The sequence below is a fragment of the Eubalaena glacialis genome, chromosome 6 (assembly GCF_028564815.1).
Source record: "Eubalaena glacialis isolate mEubGla1 chromosome 6, mEubGla1.1.hap2.+ XY, whole genome shotgun sequence".
In the NCBI taxonomy this organism is placed as follows: Eukaryota; Metazoa; Chordata; class Mammalia; order Artiodactyla; family Balaenidae; genus Eubalaena; species Eubalaena glacialis.
Window position 1 is genome coordinate 75122027 of NC_083721.1, and position 25590 is coordinate 75147616.

The window sequence follows — 25590 nt, forward strand, 5'->3', positions numbered from 1 at the left end:
AACGCCACCTAGCGCTGCAGGAACACCCTTCACCCGGGTCTCCGCCTCCTTCTGACGAAAGTAGCCGGGAGGCGGGGCTAGTATCCCGAATATGAACGGCCACGTTTTCCATGTCTCCTAGTTCTACACCGGACGCTAAAGGCCGATGCACAAGTTTGGAAGGTACCATTCTTTTAATTTAATCAACTTATCAAAATTTGAGATATTCCTAGGAATATATATTGAAAATTAAGTCCTCAGACCACTTTACATTTATTTTCCATCATAGTGGCAAATATGAGATATATAAGTGGCGATTTGAAACAATTATTGTGTTTCCCTTCAACTTCGGGCCTTAACTACTTGGGCTAGCTCATACGTCACTTCCGGAGATCTATCGCCTAACAGTCCAAAAAACAGGAGCGGGTCCGGCAAGGAACATTTGTACGCCGACGGGGCAGCTATGGGTCGGAGGAGGGCGCCGGAGGCTGGGACCCTGGGCCGGGCTCTTATCCGCCAGCAAGTTCAGCGGAGCCGTAGCCATCGTCACACCGACTCCTGGGTAAGACCTTGTCATCTTTCCCAGTCTGTCTAGTTATGAGAGTCTGAAAGCTGTGAAGCTTGGGGTCAGAGGTCACAGGGAAATTTTCCAGAGGAAATGATGCCAAAATAGGGTTTCTAAGGATGAATACAGTCGTCCCCCGTTAACCGCGGGGGTCGGTTTGGGACCCCCCCCCACTCCCCGCGGATACCACAATGCGCAAATGTTCAAGTCCCTTAGAGCCTCCCAGGCAGATAAACAGGCCCTCCTTCTAGCAAGGCACAGGGCCCAGAGGTGGAGGCTAATGTGGTGATGAGGTTGCAGTGAGATCTTGAATGCCAGGATAAAAGTTTGGTCTTTGCCCTGTAAGCCATGGAAGCGTTTGGAAGTTTCTGCACAGGAAAGACATAAAAACTACTTTTTGTATTCATTTGTTCAAAGAATTGACCCTCCAGTAGCCGCTGGTTGGTACCAGAAGTACAAAATAACTCAGATTCCTGCTCCACCCTTTTTATTCCCTAGTGGTTTCACTCAAAGCTGAACAACTTATCTCCAAAGTTTGGCGGGCCTAATAGTTCCCTGGACCTGGGAACGATCATAATTTTTAGGATCCTTGAAAAGCGGATGAAGTAGTTTGACTTGTGTTTGTCATTTTGACATTCATTCCCTCATGTATTTGAGAACTCACGAAGTTCTCTGTAAGAATCTGTGCAAAGTCAAAGGTGTCTCTAATTATCCATGTGCACTTCACACCATCTAACTTCCATCTGTGTAATCTGCAGAGTAAACAGCATACAGAGCTCATCAATATTCATCAGGTCAGAGTTACTCTGGACATTAGATTACCAGTAATTTTAATTGATTTTGAAGCAACTTGTTGTTAATGTACCCATTAGGAAGTAGTGGGAAGATTCGATTATGAATTCTAAAGAACTGGATTCTAATCCTTATGCTGATTTTTGCTGATTCTGTGGCCTTGGGCAAACCACCTAGCCTTTTAACCTTCAATTTTTTCATTTACTTGCACCTGTACAGAGTGTAGAGCTTAGGATGGTGTTTATCTTATCAAACTATGGGTTGTGTCTGGAAATCAGTTCAGTAGCTCACAACTAGCCAGGTTTTTCACCCTACAGAATAGAATTCAAGAAAATACCAGTCTGTGTGGCATGTAATAAAGTAGCTTTGTTTCAGGATTCCTTTGTTTCCATTTTACTATACTGAATGGTACACAGTTGTATCACTAAGTTTCTCACAGCATTTGGGTCACTATGTGAAATGTATTTCTTACTGTGGGTCTCCATCAAAAAAATGTGACTAACAGTGGCTGCCAGGACCAGAGTATATGGTATATGGGTTCAGGTTCTTACCTCTACCACATATTAGCTTGCCACTATAGGCAAGTTATTTTATCTAATTTAATCCTGTTTCCTCATCAGTAAAATAGAGATACAATAAAATTTATCTTAGAAGATTTTGAAAATAAAATGAGAAAATAAATAGAGAGTAACTATCATGAGGTAAGAAAGTGCTCATTTAAATGTTAACTGTTATTAGTATTGACTCTAAAGGGGCTGATACCACCCTCAAGACCATAGAATAGTTACTTGGGAGTTAGTTTGGATGTTAAGAGCAGAATAGAGCAGCTGTATTACCACCTTGTGTTTTATTCATAGTTGCACACAAGTGAACTCAATGATGGCTATGATTGGGGTCGTCTTAATCTTCAGTCCGTGACTGAACAGAGCTCCCTGGATGACTTCCTTGCCACTGCGGAACTTGCAGGAACAGAGTTTGTAGCTGGTAAGTTGTTGCTGAGTGCCTACAGCACATTTGTGTCTTTGCTGACTATATACAAATAAGTCTACTTGGAAGTGTTTTGCCGATCCTACCAAACTCATAAAGGAGCTGTCTTTAATCCAAAGGCAGATATCCCAGAAGCAGCGTGGGAAGGTCCAGGTGAACTCAACTGGGAGGTACAGAATGTGCCACACTTTTCAAATTCAGCTCTAAAAAACACTTCAGGTTATCCATCATCATATCAAATTCAAGAACCTCAGTCTCTCATAAGGAAAGAGACCAGTCAACATTACAGTGACAATACCAGCATTTTCCAGAAAATGTTTTCTGATACCATTGTTAGAAGCAAAATCCTGGGCCTGCTGCTGTAACTTAGGCAATTTGAATTGTATTTTAAAGCACTTGTTAACACATAATAGTGAATTTTTCCATGCATGTAATTTGTTTTAATCACTGCTTTCCCTTTTTTTGTTTTTGTTTTTGTTTTTTCTAAGCACTTAGAAAACTACCTGGCACAGAGACAGCATTATAAACTACCATTTCTATTGCTCTTCTCTTATTATAAGTGTTATTATGTTGTTTAGTAAATTCATTCATTTGTTCAGAATGCTTTTATTGAGCCCCAGCTACTCTCAGGTATTGTACTGGCTCCTAAAAGTATGGTGTTGACTAAGACAAATTTTGTTTCTGCAGAATTTTGTCTAAGGTGCTATAAAAGAAGTCTGTAGCAGAGAATGGGGTCATAAAAGATGGAGCTGGTGTTCATTTCTGTCTGAAGGAAAACTACGGCCAGTCAGGGCAAGCTTTACCCTGGGACTGAGTCTTAAAAGATGAGTAGATGTTAGCAGGACAGGTGAGATGACACAGGACATTATACACAGGCAGGCAGAGCACTTGAAACTAAGATCTGAGCAGCAGTCTACTTTGTTCAGAAAACGGTTAGGAGCTTCACCCTGTTGGTGCTTAAAGTACATGGGGACAGGATGTGATGCACCAACACTAGGGAGGAGGGCTAGGGCCAGGGCCAGGAGAAAATAAGGGCTTTAAAGGAGTCTTTAGAGGGATGTAAGCAAGTAGGAAACATTTTTTGAAAGATCACTGATGGATTTTGAGGAAGAAAGACTAGTTAGGAAACTATTGCTTTAGTCCAGCAAGAGAATCAGGCCAGAACTGAAATAGTAGTAGTAGAAGAGTGGAGAAAAGAATAGGAACAAGATTTTTAGTGGGCTAGAATAAACCAGACTTTATGGAGGGGGTGGAGTAAGTGAAGAGTGAGGAGTGTCTTTTTGCATGTTAATGAGGACCCCTAAATAGCTTCAGGATGGGGGTTGGTCTTGTGAGCAATGTAAGGATAATTAGAAGGTTGGAATTTTTAGCCCCACTGGGGAGAGGAGAGGAGCTGGAGATTAAGTTAATCACTAATGACCAATGACTTGAGCAGTCATACCTACATAATGAAGTTTCCATAAGCCTTTCAAAAATCGGTAAGAATTCCTCATTGAAATTAATTTCATGCCTTTTTCCCTTTTTCCTTAATAATGTAGAAGTGATAGAATTTTGTCTCAACTCTCTGTGGCCTTCAGACAGCACTTGTCTCCTGGACACACAGGGACAGGAACTTAACCTGGAGGCTACAAGTTTCAGCTGTCTGTGAACCCCTCAGATTGCAGGCAAAATTGTACGTGTGTGTGTGTGTACATAGTGCATTTTGAATCAGGTTAGATCCATGGTTTTTAAGCCGGTTCTCACATGGATGGATCCCTGACCTTGCAAAGGAGAGCAAAACAATGAGAAATGCTAAGTGTTCACTGGGAACTCTTTACTTTTAAAAGATGGCACAGGCCGTACTCACTTCTTATGTTCAGCAAGTAAGAGGAAGATATGATATTGTGATATAATAAGAAATACATTTATATTTGGTCTTCATCTCTGGTTCCTTGATACAAGAGCTTCTAAAACCCTTGTAATTTCTTGAGTGGTAGGGGTGAGAGGAGTGCCTTGTTATTCATAATAAGCCCCTTGCAGCCTTACTAGAGTTTATGCTAATGAGGTGACCTTTGGGCCCCTAGCCCAAAAGGCCCCCTGTGGGGGCTGATTGCCACAGGAAGCAACCCTGGGATTTGAGGGTTGGGATTTTCAGAAACTCCTCCCTCAACCACTGGGGAGCGGAGACGTCCTGGAGATTGAGTTAATCACCAGTGGCCAATGATTTAATCTATGGGGCCTCCATAAAAATACATTCAGAGATTTGGCATCTGAAGTGGGGAAGTCACTTGATAGTTAGTGTCAGAATAGAATTGAATTGTAGGACACCCGGTTGGTGTCTGGAGAGTTGGAGAACTGGTTGTTGGTGTGGGAAAACCCACACATTCGGTGTCAGAAGTGTTGGTAGTAAAAACAGTTCAGAGACAGGTGGCTGCATTATTGTGTGATTACCTCCAGCAGAACTCAGCATCGTTACTGAAATGAGAACGAGAATGGATAGTTGGCTCGGTGCAGTGGGCTAAGGAATTTGATGTTTGGTCGGAGAGTGGTGGAATGGATGGACCATGTGGTTTTAGCCAAATAGGGAAAGAAGTGAAGCTGCAAGCTGGGTGGTACACTGGGAGAAGAGGAAAGAATCAAGGGGCTGGAGACGTTTACAGAGGTTGGCCCAAGCAGAGTGGGAACACTGGGTGGGAGATCACCATTGGAAGGAGGAAATAATGTGAAAGGGCTAAAGGGATGTGTATTCTGACTGTTGGTTGAGGATGACATGAATGAGAATGGTGACTGAACTGGCTGTACTCTAGGTCAGGGGTCCCCAACCTAGGTACCAGTCCGCGACCTGTTAGGAACCAGGCCGCACAGCAGGAGGTGAGCGGTGGGCGAGCGAGCTAAGCTTCATCTGCCGCTCCCCATGACTCGCATTAGCGCCTGAACCACTGTTCGCATTACCTCCTGAACCATCCCACCCCACCCCACCCCCCGCCAGTCCATGGAAAAATTGTCTTCCATGAAACTGGTCCCTGGTGCCAGAAAGGCTGGGGACTGCTGCTCTAGGTGACTGGACCGTGCAGAATTGGTGGTCCAATGAGGGTAGCAGATTGCAGTCTTTGCTTAAAGGTTGAGAGGAACATTGCTGAAGATGTCCTGTTATCCTTGGATAGGACCTCCCCTTGGCATTTTGGTAAGAAGCTTAGCTGGCTTCTCAGGTGCTTATCTCAGTGGAGTCACCTGCCCAGGAGACTAGGTGGCCGTGTGTGGTACAGTAGAGGGGCCTGGAGCAACTTGAGGGGGATAGAGCCCTAGAGCAGAGGTCTCTGGTTCATACATAGACTGGGCGTTTTTTTATTCCTTTGAATTCTTATATAGCTTAATTGTGGATGTTCATAAATATTTCATATAAATTATAGCTGTGTAGTAATTTACCAGTTCTAACTGGAGTGAGTCTCCTTGCTGAATCTTTGCTTCCCCCCTCACTCCCATTGGCTTACAATTATTCTCTACATGTAGAATGAGGAGATTGGTTGTAATGAATGTTTACAATCCCTTCTCACTCTTATTGCTTCTATTTCCATGAAATGCATTTAGCATGTGGAGTTTTATAAAATCAGTACTTGAAAAAGTGGTTGATCTTTTGAAAGTTTTAGTAAAGATCTGTTCTTGTATTCTTTTTTGGGGGGTGGCTAGAAAGCTTCCTTTAGAAATTATAATTAATTCAAGGCTAGGGGAATCTATCTAAATCAAGAAAGCTTAAATTCTGTTTTAGGTGCTCATATTTTTAGTTTTCTAAGTAATGACCAACATTCACTCTCTATAAGTCCTCTTAAATAACAGTACTTTTTTTTCCCTACAAACAGAGAAGCTTAATATTAAATTTGTGCCTCCTGAGGCTAGAACTGGACTACTGTCTTTTGAGGAGAACCAGAGAATTAAGAAACTCCATGAAGAAAACAAACAGTTCTTGTGTATCCCAAGGAGGTGAGTTGAACAAAAATATAGGACATTAAAAGGCATAACAAGGCCACTAAATATAAAATTTTTTATTTGGTGTTCACGTTTTTCTGCTTTCTTTTCTCAGCTGCTATTATTAAATCCCAATCTCCTATGTTATTTTGGTAACTCACGTGGAATTTTTTTTTCCTTTATGATTGTTGCAGACCAAAGTGGGACCAAAAAACTAGCCCAGAAGAACTCAAACAGGCAGAGAAAGATAACTTTCTAGAATGGAGACGTCAACTTGTCCGGTGAGTGTTAGCCTACAGGAAGATTTGCCTTGAAATTCTGAGTTAGGCATTTTAGTGTGCTTGCATTGCTATTTGCATTTTGAAGGCTTTGTTCTTTTAAAAGGGAAATGGTAGATTTCATCTTATAAGTGCAAATTGGTGTGTGTGCAAACCGCATTGCTTTGTGCACATGCGTCCTTGCACAAAGATGGTGAGTTGATTGCTCCATTCCTGGCCTTTTCTCCTTTTCATACCCTTCTCTAGCCATTAGTCACCCTGGAGTTGATCACTGCTCTCTGGAGCATTCTTCCAGGAAGAGATGTCTGGGAGAAATGTCACTTCGTGTGTTAAATAAACTTTCAGGGCTTAAAAAGCTTAAGTATAAAATTTGCATTTGATTTGCGTATTGATTCAGCAGAAAGTATATAAAAATCACTTGACAGTTAATACTTGTGTACTTATTTTTTTAATGCAGTGAATTTGGGTGTTTATACTACTTGAACCCTACTATTATAATCTGGCAGAGGTATAAACTTCTCATTCTAAAACCAGGTTGGAAGAGGAACAAGACCTGATATTGACTCCATTTGAAAGAAATTTGGATTTTTGGCGCCAGCTCTGGAGGGTGATTGAAAGAAGGTAGGTTACCGTTTTCTTTTTGTGTAAGGAGTATGTGGTGGTGGCGGTATATTAGATTGGGAAGTTATATATGTTTGTGAGCCCAGGGAGGGGCTGAGGGGACAGGATCAAGTTATGCACAGGGCTACTGAGAATTATTATAAAACCTGAAAGTATGATACTATATTTCTTTTTAAATATAAGGGGTTTTTGTTATTAGATAAACACATTGATAAACTTGCAAGAGTGGTGACTATCTTCTGTAAGATGAGTTCTGAAGCACCTGTAGTTTTTCAGCAAATGTGTATGAGTTCCTATCGGTAATATGGAAAATATGGCTGGGAAAGGGGTAGGTGTCTGCTTGCAAAGAGCAAATATGTTATGGGGGAGGCCAAGAAAAGGGCCAAGCACCAGGGGCATACAGTTGGATGAAACGCAATCGTTGCACTAAGGTATTAGTAAAATACAAACTGGAGTGTGGTTCCTATTGTATTAGAGAGAGGGTAGTGGGCTGAGTCAGAGCAGAGGAAGGAGCAGTTAGTAGTATTGGGGGAAATTAAGGAGTGATTTGTTTTAATTGGGCTTTGAAAAGAAGAGAATGCCTTTGATAAGTTGAGACTGTGAGATTTTTTAAGGCTTTTCCATATCCTGATAGCTAAAAGGTTTTTATTTTGTCAAAGAGTGTATGAATTATTTATAAGGATTCCATAAATGAACCTTTTTTTTTTTAACATCTTTATTGGAGTATAATTGCTTTACAGTGGTGTGTTAGTTTCTGCTTTATAACAAAGTGAATCAGTTATACATATACATATATCCCCAAATCTCTTCCCTCTTGCGTCTCCCTCCCTCCCACACTCCCTATCCCGCCCCTCTAGATGGTCACAAGGCACCAAGCTGATCTCCCTGTGCTATGCGGCTGCTTCCCACTAGCTATCTGTTTTACATTTGGTAGGGTATATATGTCCATGCTACTCTCTCACTTTGTCCCAGCTTACCCTTCCCCCTCCCCATATCCTCAAGTCCGTTCTCTAGTAGGTCTGCGTCTTTATTCCCGTGTCCCTAGGTTCTTCATGACCTTTTTTTTTTTTTTTTTTTTTTAGATTCTATATATATGTATTAGCATACGGTATTTGTTTTTCTCTTTCTAACTTACTTCACTCTGTATGACAGACTCTAGGTCATCCACCTCACTACAAATAACTCAGTTTCGTTTCTTTTTATGACTGAGTAATATTCCATTGTATACATGTGCCATATCTTCTTTATCCATTCGTCTGTCGATGGACACTTAGGTTGCTTCCATGTCCTGGCTATTGTAAATAGAGCTGCAATGAACATTGTGGTACATGACTCTTTTTGAATTATGGTTTTCTCAGGATATATGCCCAGTAGTGGGATTGCTGGGTCGTATGGTAGTTCTATTTTTAGTTTTTTAAGGACCGTCCATACTGTTCTCCATAGTGGCTGTATCAATTTACATTCCCACCAACAGTGCAAGAGGGTTCCCTTTTCTCCACACCCTCTCCAGCACTTATTGTTTGTAGATTTTTTGATGATGGCCATTCTGACTGGTGTGAAATGATATCTCATTGTAGTTTTATTTGCATTTCTCTAATGATTAATGATGTTGAGCATTCTTTCATGTGTTTGTTGGCAATCTGTATATCTTCTTTGGAGAAATGTCTGTTTAGGTCTTCTGCCCATTTTTGGATTGGGTTGTTTGTTTTTTTGATATTGAGCTGCATGAGCTGCTTGTAAATTTTGGAGATCATAAATGAACCTTATATTTGAAATGATGCTTTTAACAAGGAGCCCTTAGGATGTGGGTTTGTTTGTTTGTTTGTTTGTTTAGTCCATAAAATACACCCAATAAGAACATTAGGAAACAGGGCGCTTTAACTGGGATTCTTGGTAAAGAGTATTAGCACATTTAGCACCGTTACTAAGAAAAAGGACCTGGATTAAATTTGTAGAAGTTATTTACATTTCCTTTTAGAGTGATGAAAATGATCTGGAATTAGATAGTGGTGATGGTTGCACCACTTTGTGAATATACTAAAAACCACTGAACTGTACACTTTTTAAAAGATGGATCTTATGATATGTGAATTATCTCTCTCTCTCTTTTTTTTTAAGTCACTTATATACCTCCCCCCCTCATCTTGCTCCCTCAGGGGCAGAGAGGGCTGTTGGCCTGGGATGTGAGGAGGTCAGAGTAGCAAGGCAAATCTCTAAGCCTGAAGAAAGGGGAAGCTTGCTCCTGATCGCGGGCTCCATGCAGGCTTGAATGGGGCTTGGGAAGACCCAGTATGGTTCTCCCAGGGAGCAGAGTGAGCTAATCTCTCCTTCAGGGCCTCATTAGCATTTGGGGTATGTACTGCTGAAAATGTCTGTTTTCTTATTTCCAAAGATAAATGGTAACAATGTGAAATACTGAAACCTCACCCTTGAGGGAATGCCCCCATTTGCACGCTTATAGTTTACTATTTTATTGTAGATTTTCTCCTACTTCCTTTATTGCCTGTCTTCCCTCTGCATTCCTTTTTTTTTTTTCCTACTTATTCTGGTTTCTGACTTTTACATAAGAGGCCTTCATCTGATGTCAAGTGATGTTTGTTGTCTGTTCATATTTAAGAACAAAGCATTACAAAGCTGATTGACAGGACTTTTGTTTGGGTGGAGTTTGCCCACTGGTGAACTTCACTGTACAGTAACTGAGCAGGGATCAATTTTATTTTTTTGGAATATGCCAAGATGTCAGTATCTATGAGTGTTTTCCCTAGGATCAGTCAGTGTCTTAAAGAGGAGGACTGTCTCCTGCCAGGAACAGGGCTGAAGGTGGTGGTGTAATACAAGGGAGCTGGGCATTTTCATCATTTGGGGTGTAGACTTACGTTTAATCCTCCTCTCTTCAGTACAGCACCTCTTTCCCACCTTCTCCTGTGCTTGAGGTCCCAGTTCAGGAGCCTCTCAAGTTCATTTTCTCCATGGGTTCATTTTCTCCACAGGGGCTATGGGGTGGCGTGTGGCTGCCTGGCTGAATGGAACAGGGGCGTGGACCTAATTGCTCCCTGCTGAGAATGATTTCAGTCCTATACCTCACTCTTGCCATGAAAGCTAGACGTGATGCTTCTAATCCTGAGCTTTCTCGGAGCTCTGGGGCGTGAACAGGCTCACTTCTCGTTGGGCTGACATTTCTTAGTTGCTGTTCTTTCTTTCTCTTTGTCCTGATGAGTTCCAGTCTTTGCTTTCATGTTTTGCAGGCTTTGAGAGGCAACAGAGGTAGCCATATGTGTTCTTCCAGGTTTAACAGCAAGGCCCTTCCCTTGCTTTTCATGCCCCTAAATAAGCAATTTGTTTCCCCAGAGTGAGCCTGTACTATTGAAACTTCTAGCTTCTAGTGGATTACAGCATTACTTGCTCTTTTACTTTTTTGTGATATTTCTCTGTGTTTTTATAAGAGAGAACATGTTTCTGACTCAGGGAATATAGTTTATATCACACAGAAGTGGATCTGAGTCACATAGAAACATCAGTAAAGTGACTACTGCTGTGTCTTTTAATAGGAAATATTTATTGATATGTTCTGTACAGCAGATGTCTCCTGTTTGGTAACAGGCTAGCTACGCCATCTGCCTCTTTAATTTCAAGAGTAGTTATCAGAAAAGATTTGATGTATAGTATGTCATTGAAATGGTGGAAACTGCCGAGGCACGGAGGGCAGAACGCTGTATTCCAGTAAGACAAGGCGCTTCCATTGTGTTGCATCAACCCTTCCCGGTACATAGCTGGCACTTTGCTAGGCATCCTAATTCAGCACACGAAGCAAGCTGCCTTAAACTTTTCTTCTTTTCTTACTGGCGTGTCTAAGCTGGTTATTCTTTCTACCTGTTTGGTGGGTAGACATAATGTGTGTGGACCTTGTAATTTTAGTTCATTAGGCTTTGTCCATTTTTTGCAGTCATTTTTGCATTTACTGTTAAATCCTCACAGTTGGAAAGTGGTAGATATTACCTTAAAGAAGGAAATACTAGGACGCACTTAACTAGAGAACTTAAAAGCAATTTGTCATAAATTAGCAGGTCTGTGAGTTTCTTTGACTCACAAGATCATGCTGGAAATTTAACTATTCTGAAGGAGAATGCACTTTGTCAAAAGCTCTGCCCTAAATGGTAACCTTGATTTAATACATCGCCTTCGGTTGCATAGGAGTTACCTCAGGAAAAGCTGACCAGATACGGATTTGGGGGAGACTGGTGGAAGGTGGTAGCACATCCACAGCTTGTTTCCTTCCAGTGGCGGTCACAGCTGGCCCTTAAAGCAGCTTTCCTAGCCACAGGGTCTGAAGGGAGGGAGGATTCTGCCGGAGAAGTGCAGTATTTATTCTTACAGTGCTCAGCTGCTGTCGTCCCCACTACATTTGTGAGGGATTCGAGGGGCTTGCTGTCAGCCGCAGAAAGTTTTCGTATTGCTACATCATCTTACATGTGATGGAAGGTGTTGGACTCATCATTCCTGCTTCATTATGGCAACTTAAGTTGATATTTTGCTGTTTTGTATTTTTGCCATTTAAACACATTCTTGGAACTGGTGGATGATGATTTGCTACATGTACACTTTTCAGCCCTAGGTTTAAATAAGATATAGGCTTTGATGGTGGCAGCTGTGAGCAGGTGATATATTAGGGGTTTTTGAGGCCTTACTTAACACAAGTGTAAACTAGGCACTGAGTGTACAGTAGACCTCACCTTGGATTGAAGTCTTTGGAATACTCTTTGATCTCTCCAGGAGAGTTTGCTAGAAGATACAGGTAAAAGTTTTAACAATGAAACATCATCAGAGACTACAAGCTCTGGTCCAGAGTGCTTGCGTTCTCATTCCAGCTCCCTCACTTAGTAGCTGGTGACCTTGAACAAGCCACTTAGCTGTTCTAAACTTCAGTCTCTTCGTATATAAACTGGGGATAATTGTACCTTAAAAAGTTATATCAGTGCTTAATATGTGGAAAGTGTTTGCTACTATTTCCTTTCACTTCACAGTGATTGGTGTATCTCACATTTGTTTTTCAGTGATATCGTGGTCCAGATAGTAGATGCTCGAAATCCACTCCTATTTAGGTGTGAGGATTTGGTAAGTAAAATGTGACATGATTCAAACTTTAAGTCCTTGGGCAGCAGTGGGAGGACAGCATCACCGATAGCAGTGACCCTAGGCAGGCCTTTGCACCCTCCTCTAGCTTTGTTTAATCTGGCCTCCTGCTCCTCCCAAGGTCAGGAGCTTGCATTTTGGGACTGTTTAGATAAATGTTTTCTTCAAACAGTTGTTTCCATCTGCAGGAAGGCACAAACACTTGAACTTTCTACTTTTAGAAGCCACTTTGTTAATAGGCATTTGCCAGTGCTTCTCATTTTTTAAGAGACTCTAGTTGAAATAGCATTTTGCTTACTTTAGCGTATGCCTAGTTCCTTCACTTACCCATCCCACTAAGCTTTCTCTTCTCACACCATAGTTATTACCTCCTGTGGTATTTTACAAATGAGCTAAGTGTGTAAAACACCACAGGAGGTAATCATTAAGGTGTGAGGATCACAAGAAATAATGTGATACAGGCTTTCAGTTAATAAGACACTGAACACACATGAAGTATTCCTATTTTTGTTTGAGGACCAGAGTAGGAATAGTACTGGTTATTTTAAAATCCACTGGTGAATAACAGTCTTAATGGGGAAGCTCTTATTAATTCAGCTTTCATACTTCTGGTGTATTTCCTAATGGAGAGCTGTGCTTGCGAATTAATTTAATCACTGGGTCTTGTTTTCCTTTTAGACTTCAAAAATAGTTTTTTATATTAATAGGTAAGATTATTATTAGCTATCATCACTTGGCTTGAAGATAGTCCCTGCTGGCTGACAAATCTAGTTATACAGTTCTTTAACTTTGCTTAAAAGAAATAATTCAGGATTATTAAAGAGAGGAACTGTATAATTTAAAGAAATAAGAACGTGTTATACTTAAACTGGGCAGGAAAGCATTTCTTTTTACCCTTCCCAGTTTCTTATGTGAAGAGTATTTTTTCTAAGTATAGATGACCTAACTTCTTTTCAGAGCTTGCTGAAAGGATCCATAGGATGTATCATGATTAAAAATCTTTAAATTAGGAATGATTTAAAACTGGGGGCAGTAAAAACTTTTAGTCGTAGCTGGGGATCTTCAGTATAATTAGCCTAATTTTTCCCCTTTTGGAGAAATATCTAAATATCTTTATCTTGCATAGGAATGTTATGTGAAAACAATTGATGACAACAAGGAGAATGTTATTCTGATAAATAAGGCTGACTTGCTGACTACCGAGCAGCGGAGTGCCTGGGCCGAGTTCTTCGAAAAGGAAAATGTGAAAGTCATTTTCTGGTCGGCTTTGTCTGAAGCCATTCAACTGATTGGTGACTCTAAGGTAACCTGGGGGACTTTTTCAGGTTGGGTTTCAAGGAGGAGGATTTTGGCTTCTGTTAAGTGTGCTCTGGTGTTTTTTTTGTTTTTTTTTTCATTGTTGGTGTGTGGGGTTTTGTTTCTTTTTTCCCTAAGTGCTGTGATAGTCGGGTGATCTATAGAAAAGTGAGTCACAAGGTTGCTTTCTCTGGTTTTTAAATAGTCTGCTATCCCAGAGGTCTATGATGCACACTGATAGTAGCTATAATTTTTAATTTTTTTAAATTTTAGGCAGAAAATTGTATAGGAAGTCTCATACTGACCTTGTATGTAATTGCTTTTAAGAGAAGTCAGAACAAAAAGTCAGATACAACTGAATGTAGTAACTTCTCTGGACTTGATTAGACTCTCTTTTGACTTTGTTTTGAAAACAAAGAAATGAAGTAGTCCTAAATTAAGATATACCATGTTATTTTCTGTATCTTTTAATCCACTTTTTACAGAAACAGTTTAGGAGCTATTTTCTAGTAAAAATTAATGATAACCAACTATGAAAAGAAATTAGTGATAGAATCTTAGAGCTGGAAGAGACTTAAAGTCATATCTTTTCCTATCCACCTCCTTTCCTCTCACCTCTGTTTATCAACTGTTTGCTGACTGGTTAGTGTGCTGAGCTGGGTGCTATGAATACAGCACCCTCCCTTGGTGAGCTCACAAGTTAGCGAGCTCTAACTCTGTGAGGGAGTTCTTCCCTCCACCTCCCTGGCAGTCGCATGCTGTCTCTGTGACTGCTTTAAATGGCAGACACCAGGTGTCTCATTCCTTTTTATCTCCAAGGTTAGAAAGTTCTTCAGTCCAGTGAAGCTAAGTCAGCTTCCCTACCTTTGACCTGAGGCCTCTTCCTCTCTCCCCCTGTCCTCTCTTCTGCAGAAGATACATTGTCTGCTTTCCTGCTCCTCATAGACATGACCTCCGAGCACTCCTCACCCTGACCGCCTGTCTGCCTGGGTCAGACGCCTACAATGGGTGGCAGCTGGTTGAGTACAGTATTCCAGGTGTGGTTTGCCCAGGACATGTACTCTTATTTCTTGTGATCAGGATACTCCCAGTAATTCAGAGTTTTTGTTAATTCACCCCCTTTCAAAGGAGCTTATGCTCTTGGCTCATTGAACCTGTGAACAACCACATCCCTCGAATATTTAAAAGACAAGACTTACTAAGCAGATCTCATCCTATCTTTACATGTGGCAAAAGGTATTCATTTTGGTTTTAGCTCAGCTTAGGATCATGCTGTTCCTCTTAAATATTAGTGATTTGGGAACAAGGTAGAATCATTTTGCATGTGTCATTTGCTTTTCTCTTCTTCCAGCTTTGAATCATCTGCAGATTTTGTATTGGCCCTTCTATATATTCTTTCTGGTCGTTGACAACGCTGTTGAGTAGACCGGAGCCAAGGATAGAGGCTCTGTGACCTTGTGTGGACTTAATAAATGCTCGGTACCAAGCATTTTAGTGTGATGCATACAGATGTATTTGAAAGGCTATAACAATAGTTACTCTGTTATTACTGTTAATAAAAACTAACCCATAGAAAACTTATTCTTAGCCAGGCACTACTATTCTGAGTACTTTGTGTTTTATTCATTTCATCTTTTACATCTGTGGTATTCCCTGACCTATCAACCAAGGAGTAGATTGCAAAGGGAAGTGGGATTTGTGTGCACCATCTGTTCTCAGGGAACCCTTGTTGCCTCCCGTTGCTGTCAGGGGAGGAATTGTTTGGAGGAATTTCCTAACTTGAGGAATTGTTTCCCTGTCAGACTCTGGATTAACAGTGCATGATTTATGGAAGATATTCTTTCTTCCTTTTTAAAAGTTGAACCCTATTTATTCCTCCCAGGTCTTCTGAAATCTGTTATTCATGATTTTCCAAGTCAAGTAACCAGCTACCATTGTGATATATCTAATCACATCTGTCATTTGAGTATCAAACATGAACTTACTAAAAATAGATATTCGCTGTTTTCTCACCTATCTGAAGTTTGGTTCTTTCTCTATGGTTGCTTAACCTTTCTTATTTTAAAAAAATAGGACAGTTTTTTGAATTGAGTACTTTGGTTTTCTCTTGGCCAGCTCTTAAATTGCACTGTGTTCCCCCAAAAGACTGACTTTTCCCTTCTTTCTTTCTATTTTTGATGTCACTACTGCAAAGTCCTTTTGTTGCCTTTGTCATTTTTCCTGAACCGAAACTGCTTCTAGCCTTAGTTTTCCAAATACACATTCATGTTCAGTTTACATTCTTGTGTTCTGCAGAAGAGCACACAGTGACTTCTTTACATTTATTGCTCACTTATCATAGAAATTGCTTCCAATTCCATATTTCTTTTTGAGTTGCCAGGAATGACAATGAAATCATACCTTTTTTCCCTGACATTTTTTTTTAATATCTCTTTCCTAAAATGTAGGATGCCTATTTAACTGAGTTCATCATGCCCTCTCCTGTGGTGGCTACTCATTGTAATGCTAGATTATTTGGAAATGATAGGTTTCCATCACTTCTAAATCTGAATCAATTCTCCCTTGTTGATACTAATTGGTAATTCTATAAATTGCCGTATTTCTGCTTTGTTATCCATAGGAATTCAGAAGGATTAACACACCCATGAATCGTAAATGATTTTTACCTTTCTCTTTCCACAGGAAATCGTTGGTTGGTGAATAATTTCCATACGTAGAGTTGAGTTTTATTGCTCTCATACTTCACACACACGGACCTATGCTCCATGGTGCTATGATTTATTAAAGGCAGTTATAAAAGAATAGCAGTTTCCTTAACTATGCAAACCACTGTCTTTGAAAATGCAAATATACAATGAAGCTCAAATTACAAATTATACCCTTCTTGCTTTGTGCAGAGAAGAGAATGTTAAATGTTTTATCGTTCATGAGAAATGCTTTGTTTTATTCTACAGCCCATTGCAAAAAAAATGTACTGCCAAGGAGTTCAGCTTGATACAGGTTTTTCTAAACCCTTGCTTTCTTTTAATAGGTAAAAGAGTTATCTATTAGAAAAGTAATACATGTTATTTGTACAGAGTTCAAATAATACAAAAATGTGTAAAGTGAAGGTCCACCACTCCAGAGGACACCACTGTTGATAGTTTGGTTATATCCTCATGCTATCTTCTCCCTCTATTCACCTTTTTCTTTCTCCTTCATAACTTTCCTTGTCCTCTGTTCATCTTAGATAACCAACTCTGAATGTTGTTCACCAGAGTGAAGAGTTCAGTTGTTACACACTTCTGAACTTTTGTGGTTTCTGTTATTTCATCAGCAAGAAGTAAACGGAGACAGGGGAGAAGCCATCACAGCTGAGTTTGAAAACTCCAGTTGTGACGAAGCTGAAATTCTACACGAAGAGACTGAACATCTTTCACTTAATGAGGTTGCCAGGAGTGATGAAGATGACAGCGAGTATGAGGACTGTCGGGAGGAGGAGGAGGAGGATTGGCAGACGTGTTCAGAAGAGGGCAGCAGCCCTGACGAGGAGGCCTGTGGCCAGGATTGGCAGGAAAGCTGCACTGTGGATTCTGAGGCTCAAGGAAGGAAAACCCCACAGAAGAGGCAAATATGCAATTTTAGCCACCTGGTATCAAAGCAGGAATTACTGGAGATCTTTAAGCAGCTACACTCTGGAAAGAAGGTGAAGAATGGACAACTTACTGTTGGACTGGTAAGATGAAATATGTCATAAAATTGTTCCGTGAGGGTCTGTATTGCCCATCCCTTGGTAGCTGCACTGGAACCCCAGAGATCAGTCAGGCCCTGGCGTCATAGGGAACATTGATGCCCTCTTGTTGCCCACGGGCATCCTGGGAGCAGGCTGGGTGACAGGCAAAGCCCAACTCAAAGAATGAACTTTCTCAAAGCTTATATTGGTTACACCACTGTTCATGTTAATTATCTTCTGCAGTCTCCCAGTTCATCCCTACCTGTCACGTCACTTACAAGAGATACTAGAATGAGAGCTTTCAGGGCTGTCTTCAGACTTCCAGTCCAACGTTCTTACCTTTAGATAGGCTTTTTAGATAGGGTAGGCTTTCGGCATCCTGTGATCCTTGCCAACTTATACTGTAAACATTCCTTCTGACACCCTTCTAGGTGGGCTACCCAAACGTTGGTAAGAGTTCGACAATCAACACCATAATGGGCAATAAGAAGGTGTCTGTGTCTGCCACGCCCGGTCACACCAAGCATTTTCAGGTATTTCTACAGCATCGACCTCTGTATTTCCTTCTCCGCCAGTTCCTCCCTCTGGGTGTTTTCTGGAGTTCTTTGCCACTCGTGTGCTGCTCGTCTTCCCCTTCCTGTGCTGTATGCCCAGCATAAACCTCTTACTTGTCTTTCAGACTCTCTATGTGGAACCTGGCCTCTGCTTATGTGACTGCCCAGGCCTGGTGATGCCATCCTTTGTCTCTACCAAAGCCGAGATGATTTGCAGTGGAATCCTCCCGATTGACCAGATGAGAGATCACCTCCCACCTATATCACTAATATCCTCTGTGCTGTGCCAAAATTTTGGTTGTTATGTGTATATTAGGGCTTAAGAAAAGTCTGGGTAATAGACAGGGGAGGAAAAAATAATCACTCCTTACATAGTTGTAAGGATTAGAAACAAAGACTCGGTGCTTTATGTCTGAATTAGGGTCATCTCACAAATCTATAGTGTATTTACATAAAAATGTGTCATCTTTAAGGCCTGTTTCAGAGATAATATTTTAATATTTTTAAAGGATACATTTGGAAGTGATCATTGTGCATAAGGCTTTGTTTAAAAGAGGGGAGAAAAGTCTTTTAAATTAACGAATAATCGTACTTCTTCTTTGGAGAGGTGAAAAGTTTTTTTGTCACAGAGGTGCTGAAATACCATGTTCTTAGAAGACACCATGGGGAGGAGGAGGGGGTCAGTTCAAAGAAACAGATTCCTTGACAGTCTTACATTTGCCAGAATATTCCAAGACGTGTTTTAGAAGCTACGTATGGCATTGACATCATAAAGCCTAGAGAAGATGAAGATCCCCAGCGACCTCCAACGTCAGAAGAACTGTTGACGGCTTATGGATGTGAGTTGTGATTTATTTTAAAACATGAACAAAAAATAATAGTATAGCTACTAAGAGAAATACTCTGCAAAGGTACAAGTTCAGAATTTTTCCTTAGCATTTGTCATGTCATCTTTCAGGCTTGATATTTTTGTTGTCCTGTTGGTCTTGCCCACCAAGTGGCCTCCAGGTAGCTGACTTGGTCCAGCAGTAAAGGAGGGAGAGCCGGCCACTGCCTGAGTGGTATTTTACTTCAGTGTTAAGTGCTTTTTTAGAGTTAGAGAAGGAGATGCTCTGTATCCTTTGCCTCTTCCCCAGGTCTTCATCATAGAAATCAAGTGCCTGGGAGACACATCTTCCCAGGCTCTCTCAGGCCCTTTCCTATAGGAGGCCTAGCACCCAAGTGTAGACACAGGGCTTCTGATCTAAGGCTATGTTGGCTTTTTCTTTTTCTGCATGGGAATTATCTTTGTCTGTCATTTCTCCAATTCATTGTGATTTATTTACCTTAAATACAAACTTTAAAGGTAATCTGGAAAGACGCGTATCTACCTAAAGAAAAAGCGGTGTTAAAAACATTTCCATGCATGTGTGGCTTGCCTTGTAAGGAATTGCCCCCAGCCGGGAAGGAGTTCAGGTTATTTGAGTATCTACTGGCAGAGAAAGGTGATTTGATATAAACCACAGTTATATGGTTAAAATCAGACCTTGAATTTACTTTAGTTGAGCGACTTTAAAGAGGATGAATACTAAGCACTTGTTGCAAGACTGCTATAGTCACAAAATCATAGGACAAGAAGGGGCCTTAAAGATTCCCCCACCTCTCATCCCCCTTTTCGTAAGACAAGTAATCTGAAATCAGAGCATGAAATGACTTGCCCAAGGTGATGTCTGGTCAGTGGCATAGCCTCAGTGAGAACCCAGATTTCCTAATCTAGACCTCTCCAGTGTGCTAACCTGAAAGATGGGGAAAGGTAGACTTTGTACTAAACTTTGCATCTGGTTTGATTTCCAGATAAAACTGAAAGGAATGTGAGTCTTTTAAGATTTTTCATCTAATTCTCTCTGATGAAATCAAAGAGAGTGAGGACAAAACCAGTTTATAAAAACAGATGACTAAACATTCTTAAAGTGTTAGTGAAATTCAACATCTGTCCATATATTTGTTAACCATTTTGTCTTCTGAGAATCACTTTTTTCTATGCATCATTTGTTTTTGTCGTAATGATTTGTAGGAGTTCTTTGTTACCTGTGCTGCAAATGTTTTTCCAGTGTTTATTTATGGTTTCTTTAGCCCTGTAGAAGTTAACGACTTTAATAAACAATGTTTTTTTCGTTTTTTGGGGGGGTTTTTTTGGCTGCATTGGGTCTTTGCTGCTGCGCGCAGGCTTTTCTCTGGTTGAGGCGAGCGGGAGCTACTCTTCGTTGTGGTGCGTGGGCTTCTCGTGGCGGTGGCTTCTCTTGTGGAGCACGGGCTCTAGGTGCACGGTCTTCAGTAGTTGCAGCGCACGGGCTCAGTAGTTGTGGCTCGTGGGCTCTAGAGCACAGGCTCAGTAGTTGTAGCGCACGGGCTTAGTTGCTCCGCGGCATGTGGGATCTTCTGGGACCAGGGCTCAAACCCATGTACCCTGCATTGGCAGGCAGATTCCCATGCGCCACCAGGGAAGCCCAACAATGTTTTTCCTTCTTAGTTTTGTTGGGTTTGGTGTTTTACTGGGAAAAACTATTTTACTGTAATCCTTTTTTTTTTTTTTTTTTTTAATCTTAGGGGTTTTTTTCCCCCTTTTCCTAAATGTATTTTTGTGTACGGTTCTAACTATTGATACTTTCTTCTAAACTGAAGGAGCCAACATACAGCTAGTATGGGAGGGAACTGAGTTTTGAACCTGTCAGCCAAAGCTTGTGTTCTTACCCGCTGTGCTCTGCTACTCCCTTCTAATTGAGTTAGTATTAAAGGGATCTTCATTGTATGTTTGGGAAACTGAAAAAGGTGTAGACGTATCATTAAATAAGAAAACTTGCTCTATTGCTTTGGGTTTTGCTAATAATATTGACGACATAGCATTGTACAAGTAGCCTCCTTGAATCAGTAATTAAAATCAGAGAGATAGAAGAAATGACTGGAGTAGAGAGAGACTGAATGTGTCACAGCATGTTGCTAGGTGGTTGTCAGAAGATCAGATGTAACAATATAGTCTATTCTGGATTATCAGATGTTTTTGTAATGCTAACCAAAATATTTTCTACATTATTAATTGATTTGTTTTTTTTTAAGGTTAAATAAGAATGCACAGTGTAATAACAGAAAAAGCTAGACTTCCATCACCTCAGTTGTCTTTGTTGTGATGTTTTCTAACTTAGGTTTTGCAAAATTCATTTCTCCTCACAGGTATGCGAGGATTCATGACAGCACATGGACAGCCAGACCAACCTCGATCTGCACGCTACATCCTGAAGGATTATGTCAATGTAAGTGAACCCTGCTTCTTGTTCCTCTGGAATAAGTAGGTCTTCTTTCTCCACAGCATATGTTTAGGGTAATGGCAACCAGCTGGGTTATAAAGGAGATATCTTCTCATTGATATTGTGACATAACTGGAATTATATTCTTGATCCAGGAGAGCTAGCATCATATAAATCATAGAAGTGATTGACATAATATGAAAGAGATGAAGATCTCTGAATACCTCTTCGCAGTGAAGGTGATAAATTTATGTCTCCAGTTTTTCCATCTCCTCCAGCCCTTGGGTGTTTCTACTGCAGCTATATCACAATATTCCTTGTAGTGTAGCTGTTTATATACCTGCCTTCCAACACTTGTCCAGTAACAATAATAATCATAGCTAACATTTATTCAAAGCTAGGCCTGCTAGGAATAGTTCTAAATGTTTTACGTTTGTCATCTCATTAAAAAATATGTAAGTCTGTGAAGTATTATTCTCCTATTACAAGTGAGGACATGCTAAGTTTTGGGTTTTCTTCATCAGTAAAATAGGAATTAATAGTACCTATCTCATGAGATTATTATGGGAAATAAATGAGAACAGTGTATGTGCGTGGAGACACACACACACACACACACACACACACACACCACTAAGCTCAGTGCCTGGCACATAATTAGCCCCAGTAGTTTTTATTTATTAAGCTACTTCTTTCTGCAAAAAAGCATTCCAGGGGCTTAATTGGTTGTAAGGATTTCACTTTATTCCCTCCTCTTCTCAATACACCATCAGCGGAGCTTGGAGCATAGAAATAAAAGAGGGCAGCCATATTCTCTTTTTTTAAAATTCGGGAGGAAAACAGTTAATAGAATATTTGTATAGATGAATTATTTATTCATTTACCATTTGTAAAACTATGGAGGGTGGGGGAGATGAGTTAAAAACAACCACAGTTTTTAGAGTGTTTATGGTGGAAAGAGGAAACTTGGCACCCAGTGGACAAGAGCAGCAGGCCCAGTGTCCCCATTAGTACAGCCACACTGTCCAACTACGTCCTGGCTTTTGTTTTGGAAAATATTCTCCTAAGTATAATCATATACATGTACTGAAGAGTACGGTAAACAAGGTAAAAGGGGGCACAGGGAGGATTTCGTTCTTGTGTGGGAGCTGTGGGAAGAGGTAGGCCTCTAGAACACTAAGGATCATCATCAGGGTGTAAGTTGGGACTCTCCAGTTGCAGTGACCAAAACTCAGCTCAGCTGTCAAAAGGCCGAAAGTTCCATCAGAGTGTGCACGGTGGAGAGGCCTCCTCTGTGGACTCTCACACAGATGGCCCTGAGGATGTGCAGTTACCATGCATGTTGTCTTTGCAGGGTAAACTCCTGTACTGTCATCCTCCTCCTGGAAGAGATCCTGTGACCTTTCAGTATCAACACCAGCGACTCCTAGAGAAAAAAGCGAATGGTGGGGAAATCAAAATGCAGCCGCGCAGAAATAAAAAAGCAAATCAGATTGAAAATGTAGTGGATAAAACTTTTTTCCATCAGGTAAGTTTTAAAGTTTTTCTTTAACTTCTGATCCAGTACATTTTGTATAACAGCTTTATTGAAATAACATTCGCATACCATAAAATTCACGCTTTTAAAATATACGGTTCAGTAAGTTATAGGATAATTGCAGAGTTATATAACCATCACCACTCACTCCAAAAAGAAACCCTGTACCCATTAGCATTCACTCTCCACTCCCCTCTGCCCCCAGCCCCTGCCAACCACTAATCTACTTTCTCTATATAAAGATTTGTCTATTCTGGACATTTCATGTAAATGAAATCATACGCTCTGTGGTCCTTTGTGACTGGCTTCTTTAGCCTAATGGCTTCAAGGTTCACCCATGTATCAGTACTATATTCCTTTTTATTGCCAAATAATATTCCATTGAATGGATAGACCACATTTTGTTTATCCATTTATCAGTTGTTGGACATTTGGGTTGTTTCCACTTTTTGTCTGTTATGAATAATGCTGCTATGAACATTCATGTGCAAGTGTTTGTGTGGACATATATTTCATTTCTCTTGGGTATATACATTAGGAGTGGGATTGCTGGGTCATGTGGGAACTCTAAGTTTAACAGTTGAGGTACTGCCAAACTTTCCAAAAGTGGCTGCACCATTTTACATCCCCACCAGCAATGTGTGAGGGTTCTAATTTCTCCACATCCTTGCTAAACTACAGAAAGGAAGTGATATTTAAGCTGGACTTTGAGGAACAAATAAAAATGTGTCAGTTGGAAGAAGCGGTGAGGGCCAGATTTCCAGGCAGAAGGAGTAGCATGAACAAAGGCAAAAAGTTGTGAGAGAGTGGATTTTTTTAGTAAAGAGCCCATGTTGTAGGTGGCCTTGTGTGCCATGTGAGGGAATATGAACTTGATTCCCCAGGCCACAGGCGGCCATCAGAGATCTGTGAGGACAGGACTAGAGAGATACAGAATAGAGAACTCTGATAGAAATGTGCACACTGGATTTGAGGAGTCTTGCAGTGGTCCAGTGAAAGCTGATGAACACCTGGGTTAGAGCAGTAGGGATGGAGAAGAGGGGGAAAGATGTATAAAGTTCTTGAGAGTGGAATCCACAGAACTTGGGGCCTGGCTGTATGTGATAGATAAGGAAGACAGAGTGTGTGCCATCTTCAGGGCTGGGCAGATTCTTATACCACTAGCCGAAATAAAGAATGGAGAGTCAGCTTCTAACTAACTTTGGGTTGTGGCCGGTTGAAGTTTGATATCAAGATAGAGATTTCCAGAAAATAGCTGGTATTGAGTCTAGTTATAGATGTTGTTTGAAGCCATGGACTAAACAAAGTTGAGGACAAAGAGAATGAAGTGAAGACAAAACGCTGAGAAGCTTATTTACGGAATGGGGAGAGAAAGAGGACCAGTGAGAGATGGAAGTCCACTCTCTTGGAGTTCTCCATAAGCAATCCTGTGTATATCCTGTAAAGGAGACTGCTGACATCGCCAATAATATTATCTCTTATTTCCTAGGAAAATGTGAGAGCTTTGACCAAAGGAGTCCAGGCTGTGATGGGCTACAAGCCTGGGAGTGGCCTGGTGACGGCAGCTACTGTGAGCTCTGAGACGGGGGCTGGGAAGCCCTGGAAAAAACATGGCAACAGAAATAAAAAAGAGAAAAGTCGTAGACTCTATAAGCACCTGGATACGTGAACTTGGGCTGCAACAGAAGTAGCATCTGCACTGTGCATCTGTGGTGCTATAGGGTGGACCCTGCCCTTGTGATTCACACCCAACAGCTGATATCAAGACCGAGGGGCTCCTCAGAGCACCAACTCCAATTAACAGGGTCGTCTTGGAGCCCCAGAAACCTGCTCCTGTAGGAGGCTGAATCTGAGATGAGGGAATGAATGATGTATGTTTATTTGTGTAAACATATATACAAATGCATAGTAATTTGTAAACTGGGAATTTCTTGAAGAGATAGTAAAATTAAATTGCCACTTATGGGTTTTTTATTTGTTCGTGTAGCTACACTGCAATTTGGACATTTCACATTATTTAAACAGTTTTAATCTACTAAAACGTACTGGGATTTTAGATGGATTTTTGAGCACATTATGAGATTTGTGATTCTCCACCTCACACACATACCCAGCACACACCCCTAATATGGCAGAAGGCATATCAGATCTTGGAATAGGGGCTAGCACAGGTGATTTTTAAAAGCCCTTGAAGAGCATAATCCTCTGTTGAAAGTCACCGTGAGTCTCTTCCCCAGAGGGGAGCGTGGGTTTTTCTATAGCCAAACCCACAGCGAGTGAGGAAAGAGGCAGCTAAGCAGCTGGTTCTTGTTTTAGGTGTAGGGATCCTTGATGTCCTTAGCACTTAGGACCATCAGGAGTAGTTGACCAACAAGGGCAGTTGACCTTTTACAATCACCTTTATAATACACTATGGCTGCTTCAGCCTCTCACTTCTTTACTTTTGTCTCTTTTTCTCTGAGCCTCATTATTCCCTTAATTCAGATCCTTACCTTGTTCTGTGTCATAAATATTTTTGGAAATCTAATGGAAGTTATGGATGCTTTCTCCAGAAAAATGCACATTCCCACCTACACAATTTTGCAAAATGTATCAGAAGATTCACAGGTCCCCAAAGTTCATGAATTCACTGTTAAGAAGCCTTGCCTTGGGAATTCCCTGGTGGTCCAGTGATCAGGACTCTGCTTTCACTGCCAAGGGCCTGGGTTCTATCCCTGGTGGGGGAACTAAGATCCCACAAGCCATGAGGTGTGGCCAAAAAAAAAAAGTGTTATAATTTTTTTTTTTAATTTTTTTTAAAAAGAAGCCTTGCCTTTAACTGACCATAATGTATTTGGTATATTTGAAAATTGTTATATGTGGGAAATTAAAAATTTTTGTTCATAAGTATTCATTGACCAAATTTTAATTTTGATG

At 40.8% G+C, this 25590-nt stretch overlaps 1 protein-coding gene across 1 annotated transcript; it reads left to right on the top strand.

Annotated features, from left to right (window-relative positions):
* The first annotated feature begins 371 nt into the window (after positions 1–371).
* LSG1 (large 60S subunit nuclear export GTPase 1) lies at positions 372–25590 on the top strand. Its single transcript, XM_061193249.1, has 14 exons — positions 372–541; positions 2194–2320; positions 6160–6280; positions 6460–6546; positions 7078–7164; positions 12216–12276; positions 13421–13597; positions 16907–17305; positions 17734–17835; positions 17982–18125; positions 18572–18695; positions 21064–21143; positions 22492–22665; positions 24164–25590. The coding sequence occupies exons 1-14, from the start codon at positions 443–445 to the stop codon at positions 24341–24343; spliced, it is 1962 nt and encodes a 653-aa protein (XP_061049232.1). The 5' UTR covers positions 372–442; the 3' UTR covers positions 24344–25590.